The sequence below is a fragment of the Nannospalax galili genome, unplaced genomic scaffold (assembly GCF_000622305.1).
Source record: "Nannospalax galili isolate Female #2095 unplaced genomic scaffold, S.galili_v1.0 scaffold426, whole genome shotgun sequence".
NCBI lineage: Eukaryota > Metazoa > Chordata > Mammalia > Rodentia > Spalacidae > Nannospalax > Nannospalax galili.
This window is the reverse complement of record NW_008354494.1, coordinates 598,887-607,076: the sequence shown is the minus strand read 5'-3', so window position 1 is coordinate 607,076 and position 8,190 is coordinate 598,887. Positions and strand designations below refer to the sequence as shown.

The window sequence follows — 8,190 nt, the reverse complement described above, 5'->3', positions numbered from 1 at the left end:
CTAAGAAACAAGTGAATTTAAAAATGTACTTTGACTCTTTTTAAATTCTTACACTTTTGTCTTTGCTCTGTCTGGGAAGATACAACATGCCAAAAGTATCTTAAAAAACCCCAACACTTCATAGGATAGATGAAGTGTGATGAGTACGACATAAGCCACAGATGAATCCACTGATATTAAACTGAATTACCATGATTCACCACTGTATCCTGAGAAGTCTGATATCAAGAATAAGAAAGATGATTCTTTTGATCTACTCTACAGTTGCCAGAGAATTCCACTAACGAACACACCATCTTATAATGCATTATTTTAGAATGACAGTGTTCTAACTAAAGCTGCATGACCATGTTCTAAAGATCTAGTAAAGGGCAGTTTTGAAATGGTCCTAGTGATTGGGGCCACACTCCAGCCCCCCAAACTCTGAATATCATGATTTCCTATGTTATGCACACCTGTGTTTATTATATAGTGACTTTCTGATAAAGGAGACAAGCTATGAGACAGACCAACCAGACCCAGGTGACAGAATTCCTTCTTTTGGGACTCTCTGATGACCTGCACACCCAGAAGCTGCTGTTCATCTTGTTCTTAGGTGTCTATCTGGTCACTGTGCTTGGCAATCTACTTCTCATATTCCTTGTTCAGACTGACTCTCGGCTTCACACACCCATGTATTTTTTTCTGTGCAACTTGTCTCTGGCTGACCTCTGCTTCTCTACCAACATTGTTCCTCAGGCCCTTGTCCATCTACTATCAAGGAAAAAGGTCATTCCATTTGCACGCTGTGCAGCTCAGCTTCTGCTTTTCCTCATTTTTGGGTGTACACAGTGTGCTCTTCTGGCAGTGATGTCCTATGACCGGTACGTGGCCATCTGCAACCCTCTGCATTACCCTAGCATCATGACTTGGAGGGTGTGCATCCAGCTGGCCACGGGATCATGGACCAGTGGCATTATAGTGTCTGTGGTGGATACCACCTTCACACTACACCTTCCCTACCGAGGCAGCAACCGCATCGCTCATTTCTTTTGTGAGGCTCCTGCACTATTGACTCTGGCATCTATAGACACTCACACTTCAGAGATGGTCATTTTCCTTATGGGGGTTGTGATTCTCCTCCTACCTGTCTCCCTAATTCTGGTGTCTTATGGCTGCATCATAGTGACTGTGGTCAAGATGCAGTCAGCTTCAGGGAGGCTCAAGGCTTTTTCAACCTGTGGCTCCCACCTCATGGTTGTCATTCTTTTTTACGGCTCAGGAATTATCACTTACATGACACCAAAGTCTTCCAAAGAGCAAGAGAAAGTGGTGTCTGTTTTCTATGCAATGGTGGCCCCCATGCTTAATCCCCTCATCTATAGCCTGAGGAACAAAGATGTAAAGGGAGCTCTGAGGACAGTAGCCATGAGGAATTTCTCACATAGACTTAGAATCACCCTCTGACTCAGAGATCCTTTTGACTGCCCAGTTATAAGACTTTTGGGTAGCCTTCTTTCTGAATTTATGATATGGTAAGATTGTTATCATTGGGCCTTGTTCATGGATATGTACTCTGTCTCTTATCCCACATTTCCTTTGTAGAAGGAAAATAATTTATGGAACAATAGGAAGGCTGATATGCTTCCTTCTGGTTCATTTTTCACAAAGAAGACCTGTTTTTTCTATTTTGTGTGTACATAATGTGTCCCTCTGGCAGTGATACTCTGTGACTGATGAGTGGCAATCTTCAGCCTTTGCATTACCTTACCATCATGATCTGGAAGTTCTTTCTAAGAAGTAGAAAGCCTTTTAAGATAAAGATTAATATATATTTTTAATAATGACAGATATTGTCATCCTTCCCATATTCTAAGTCCTTTATCTTTTGATATTTCTGAATTTCTTCATATCATAAAATAAAAATTTTAAAATATTAAATACCTTATCATGACCTAGGTAGTATGTGGGTGTGCATGCGTGTGTACTTGGATGTGTCTCAGGTGGGTAATGAAGAGCATCCAGACAGTGTGGAAGAATCTATGAGTCTTTGTGCCCTTCTTATGCCCTTTTAAAATTTGTATTTTTATTGAATGTTTGTGCATTTTATATGATACATCTTAATCACGTTTCGACCCCCTTTCCCATCTCCCCCATAGCCCCACTACTGGCTTTCATGTATTATGTTTAGGCCTACTCAGTCAAGCATCTCTTCCAAGATGTCCCTTGGTACAATTTCATCCAGTGGAATCTAGTCAGGCTATCTAGAGTAACTTACATGAATAAGATCTACTCTCCATTACCAAGCAGTAATCAGTTGCCAATAGTTCCTTGTCTAAGATTGGAACCTGTTGCCCATTTCCCCAGTTCTATGCTGGATTTTTGTCTGATTGACTCAGCATGGGTCTTGTGCATTCTGTCACCAATCCTGGATCTTACACTCTTCCCACCCCATCTTCCACAATGGTCCTTGAGTCATATGGGTGAGGTTTAATACCAGAGTCCTATGCAGTGTCATTTACTCTGAAGTCTCTTATTGTCTATACCTTGGTCAATTGTGGCCTTCTGTGTGCATGGCGCTCTGTTGTATGAGGAAGCTTCGGTGGTGGGAGCTGAGGGATGCATTAGTATTTCACTATACCCCCTACTCTGCTCTGTTCCATGAGCCTTAGGTGTAGAGGTTCCATTGTAGATGTGTCACTTAGGGCTGGTCATCTCTCAGACACATACTCTCTGTGTATGACGAGTTGTGAAACTGTGTAATAGTCTCTGTATATTTCAAAATAAAGTTCTTTGATGAGTGGCGAATGGTATTCTTGTCCACAGATATAAATATCCATATTTAGTATAAAGTAAGAAATTGCATTTTATTAGGAATGTGACAGACCTAGGGTTTTCTCTAGGATCTATGACCTCTCTCACACTGTTTTTAGAGATGAGAGGGCTGTATTTATCAGAATAAACCTTCAAAAACATGAATAAACAGTTTCAGAAACCAACATCAAGCAATGCTATATCACAGAGCTGTAATCAACTCTGTGTTTTAGGGACCAAGAGGAATGAAACAGGACCCAGGAAGAGTAACTATTCACAAAGACAACCAGATAGGAACTGTGGACTCAGTAACAGTGGGAAAATGAATTCAATGCAATTCTCAACATTCTTTCTCTTAAAAATATTTTTATTGGTGCTAGGATTCCACACAATGTATTCTGATCACATTCAGACCCATTCCCCCATCTACCCCACCTTTCTATACCCTCCCAGCTTCATGCCCTCTATTATTATTTGTCTTTTCTTAAAAGACCTATTGGATAGGCATATTTTGCTAGGCCTGTCTTAATTGTAGCTTGCAGAGTTCACAGTCAGGTGTGGTGATGATTACCTTTCTCTGCCAGTAACATGTATAGCACCTTCTAGTACTCTGAAAGCTAGCCAGTAGAGAAGTGGCTTCCAGGTCAGTACCATCCTGATTTCTCTGTTTGTTCTGTGACTCAAGTATGTAGTATCTTCAGCAACAGGGTCTTGGCAGGTAACTAAGAGCAATGGTAATATCCAGTATTCTTTGAGGGTCTATGGGAACTTCCAGGTAAGCTACTTCCAAAGAATGTCACTGAATCCCTTTTATAGGGTAATTCCGCATAAACTCTGTTTTTTTTTTCATTTTTTTCCCCCTGGGCACAACCCTGCCCAGCCAGCAGGCACACGTGCCCCACTTAAACTCTATATTATGTATTTTCATTGAAAGAAGCTTCGACAGTAACTATACAGATGATTCTTTCCAAAGGCCTTTAGTGTGAGTTATCCCTCCTCTTACTCCCTTTCTGCCCTACCCACCAATTCCCTACCCCATTAAGCCTGTTACCCCATTTTTCCCCTTTCCCAATTTAACAACTGCATTATATCTTTCCTCCTATGAACCACCACCTCAAGTCCTACCCTCTAAGGATTTTTCAATTGAAACACATCTATCAAAAGATTCAAAACTTGGATTAGGTTATGAGATAGGACAAGGGACATTTGCCTTTCTGGGTCTGGGAATACATCTTTCAGGCTGATTGTTTTCAGATCCATTCATTTACCTGTGAGTTTCATAATTTTGTTTTTTCTTAACAATGGAATAATATTTCATTGTGTGAATCTGGACCCTTCCATTATCCATTCTTCAGTTGCTGGACATCTAGGTTGTTTCCATTTCCAAGCTATTGTGAATAGAACGGCAATGAATATGAATGAGCAGGTATCCTGGTAACATATCCATAGAAATTATATCCATAGAAATCTTTGGGCATATGCCCAAGAGTGGTATGGCTGGATCATGTGGGAGATCTATTTATAGCTTTTGGCAGAACCTCCAAACTGATTTTCATAGTGGCTGTATCTATATGCTGTCCCACTAACAGTGAATAAGTGTCCCCCTTTCCTCATATCCTCACCAGCATTTGACATCCTTTTTTAAAAGAATATTTTATTTATTATTTTTGTTTATGTGTATGAGTGTATTGCCTGTAAAGGTTAGAAGAGTGTATCAGATCCCCTGGAACTGGGGTTATGAATGGTTGTTAGCTGCCATGTGTGTGTTCAGAATCAAACTCAGGTCCTCTGCAAGAGCAACCAGTGCTCTTAACCACTGAGCCATCTCTCCAGCCCCAATGACCTTTTTTTTTTTATCTTTGCCATTCTGACTAGGGTAAGATGAAATATCAGAGTAGTTTTAATTTGCATTTCCTTGATGGTCAATGACACTGAACATCTTTAAAGATTTTTCTCAGCCATTTGTGTTCACCATTTGTGATTTCTCTGTTTAGTTCTTTGCCCAAATTTATTTATTTTTATATTCTAGATACTAACCTACTGCCAGATGTATAGCTGATAAATATTTTCCCCATTCTGTAGATTGCCTTTTTTTTCTGAAATGATAGTTTCTGTTGCTGTTCCGAAGCATTTTAATTTTAATTTCAAAAATTTAATTTCCTGTTTGTCATTTTTTTTGTCTTAATGTCAGTGCTATTGGGGTCCTGTCCAGAAAGTTCTGTTCTGTGCTTACTAATTCTAATGTATTCCCTACTTTCTCCTTTATCTGATTCAATGTACCAAATATTAAGTTGAGGTCTTTGATCTGTTTTGAGTTGAGGTTTGGGCATAGTGAGAGACAGGGTTGTTGCTTCATGCAGCTCTCCAGTTTGACCAGGACCATATATTGAACATTTTGATTTCTCTTCGATGTGTGTTTTTGAACCCTTTGTGAAAAATCAAGTGGCGATAAGTGGGTGGATTTGAATCTGGGTCCTCAGTTCTACTCCATTGATCAATACGTCTGTTTTCGTACTAGCACCGTTCTGTTGTTTTATTACTATACCTCTGTAGAATAACTTAAAATCATAGATGGTGTTGCCAGTGTTTCCATATAAAATTTGAGATTATTTTCCAATTTCTGTGAATTGTATTAGAATTTTAATGAGGATTGTACTGAATCTGCAGATTGCTTTTGGTCAGATGGCATTTTCACAATATTGATCCTACTGATCTATGAGCATCAGAGGTCTTTCCATTTTCTGGAATTGTCCCACTAAATTTTCTCCTTCCCGCTCTCTGTTTGACCTACCCTTACTCTCTTCAGGGTCTCATGCTCCTGACACATGTAGACAAACCACATAACACATCTTTATCTGAATTTCGCATAGTTTATACCTTTGTTGGGGAGGGGAATGATTTAGAAAGAAGCAAACACCTGGTGCCCAGCTCTGAACCATGGCTCAGCAGTCTGCCATTCCGGGTTGCTTTTGCCCATGGTCTGCTTCGTCTCACATCCCTGCATGCCCACTCACCGCATAGAGTTCCATGCAAGGTCCACGGGGTCCTTGCAGGTCCCCCAGCACTCCAGGGGGGCCAGGGCAGGCTCACCTCCTCCCTGTTCCCACTTCCCAGAATGGTGCCAATTCCTCCTCCTTTCTTTCCAGTCTCCCACCCTATTAAGCTCCACCCTTCTTCCCAGAGTGCCCTGCACTCGCTCATGGCTCTTCAGAGGAAGTCTGAGGAATAAATCATTTTCAGGCTACAGGAATCTTGTTCAATTTCTCTCTTCAGTGTCTGAAAGTTTTTATGATACAAGTATTCCATTTCTTTGGTTAGATTTAGTCCAAGATATTTTGTGGTTTGTGAGGCTATCTTGAACAGCAGCATTTCCCTGATTTCTTTCTCAGTATGTTTGTTGTTAGTATATAGGAATATATAGGAAGGTTACTACTTTTTGTGTGTTAATTTTATATCCTGTTACTTGCTAAATGTATTTATCAGTTCTATGAGTTTTCTGGTGAAGTCTTTAAGGTCTTCTACATATAGAATCATATCATCTGCAATTAAGGATACTTTGACTTCTTCCTTTCCAATCTGCATCCTCTTTAATGCCTTCACTTGTCTTGAAGCACTGTATTGAGCAGGAATGGAAAGCGTGGACATTCTTGTCCTGTTTCTGATTTTAGTGGGAGTGCTTTGAGTTTTTCTCTGTTTAGTATGATGTTGGCTGTGGGCATATTGTACATTGCCTTTATTATGTTGAGTTATGCTCCATGTATCCCTAGATTTTCCATAACTTTGATCTTGAAGGGATGTTGGATTTTGTCAGAACTTTTCTCCACCTAATGAGATAATCATGTAGATTCTGTCCTTGATTCTATTTATGTGATGAATTACACTTCTTGATATACGTATATTCAACCACATCTGCATTTCTGGAATGAAGCCAACTTAATTTTTGTGGATAATCTTTTTGATGTGATCTTATATAGGTTTTCATTGAGAAGTTTGTGTCTATTTTTGTCAGAGAGGGGGATTGTCTAGTACAGGTATCAGAGTAATACTGAGTTCATAAAAAGAATCGAAAGTCTGCCTTCCTTTTCTATTTTATAGAATACTTTCAGGAATATTGGTGTAAAGGGCAACTTCTTGACCATAGCTACACCATGTTAAAGTTCAGGTTGACTCTAGTTTCTGAAATTATCAGGCTTTTGGCCCAGGGTATGGGAACACATGTCAGCTGGACCTCAGTTGTCTTGGGAACAGGTTAGAGTGTCCCAGAGTGCTCCTGCTAACTGCAGACTTATAACTTCTGTAGGTTATGCTTGGCTTGCTTCTGCAAAATAGTAACTGTTACTTAATAGAATAGAAATTGTTAAGGGGACTCTCCACTTGTAAACTTGGGAACTTAAACTTTTCACCCCTGGTTATGGTTTCTCTGTATAAAAGCTTACCTTAGAGATGGCTCAGTGCTATACACTTGGGTTCCGACTCCCTTGTGTAGTAGCCCCGGCCAGTAATGACTTTCATTTGGCAAAACTTTATCTGAGTGGTCTTCTCTGGTGAAGTACCCCACAACATTGGTATCAGTTCTTCTTTGAAGTTCTGGTAGAAGTCTCTGCCTGATCCATCAGGTGCTGGGCTCTTTACAGTTGGTATATTTTTAATTACTTTTCTATCTCATTGGTTGTTACAGAGCTGTTTAAATTATTTAATTCATCTTTATTTTCCTTGGTAGGCCATACACATCTGGGAATATATCCACTTCTTTTAGATTTTCCAGTTTAGTGGAATATGAGAACAAAACAATGACAAATGCTGGTGAGGATGTGGGGAAAGGGGAACACTTATTCACTGTTCATTGGGGAATAAATTGATACAGCCACTATGGAAATCAGTGTGGAAGTTTCTCAAAAGCTAAAATTAGATATGCCACATAATCTAGCTGTACCACTCCTGGGCATATAGCCAAAGGACTCTATATCCTAATAAAGAGATACATAATCATGCGTGTTCATTGTTGCTCTATTCACAATAGCCAGAAAATAGAAACAATCTAGGTGTCCATTAACTGAAAAATGTGTAATGAAACTATGGTGCATTTACATAATGGAATATTATTCATCTATTAAGAAAAACTAAATCATAAATTTTGCATGTAAATAGATTGAGTGTAAATAGTCATCCTAAGTGAGCTAACCCAAACCCAGGAAGATGAAGTCCACCTAGGCCTGGCGGAATAAGATGATGGAAAGGGAATACTAAGGCCAGACTTCTCATAGGTCTGGGGAACTTGCAGTTCTGGTGGGGATGCACAAAGATGCATGACCCGAGCAGGCCTGGGAGCTGGGATGGTGGATACAGAATCCTGGGGTTAGGGAACTCATGGATCTGGGGGAACTTGCACATTTGGGT

General features: G+C 39.9%; 1 protein-coding gene across 1 annotated transcript; it reads left to right on the top strand.

Moving 5' to 3' along the window:
- Positions 1 to 498: 498 nt before the first annotated feature.
- LOC103748881 (olfactory receptor 2D2) lies at positions 499 to 1,446 on the top strand. The gene has a single exon (XM_008851664.1). It carries the CDS (start codon positions 499 to 501, stop codon positions 1,444 to 1,446), a length of 948 nt encoding a protein of 315 aa, XP_008849886.1.
- The last annotated feature ends 6,744 nt before the right edge of the window (positions 1,447 to 8,190 follow it).

Coding starts and splice junctions, on each gene's coding strand:
- LOC103748881 (XM_008851664.1), top strand. CDS start 499: ATGAGACAGACCAACCAGACCCAGGTGACAGAATTCCTTCTTTTGGGA.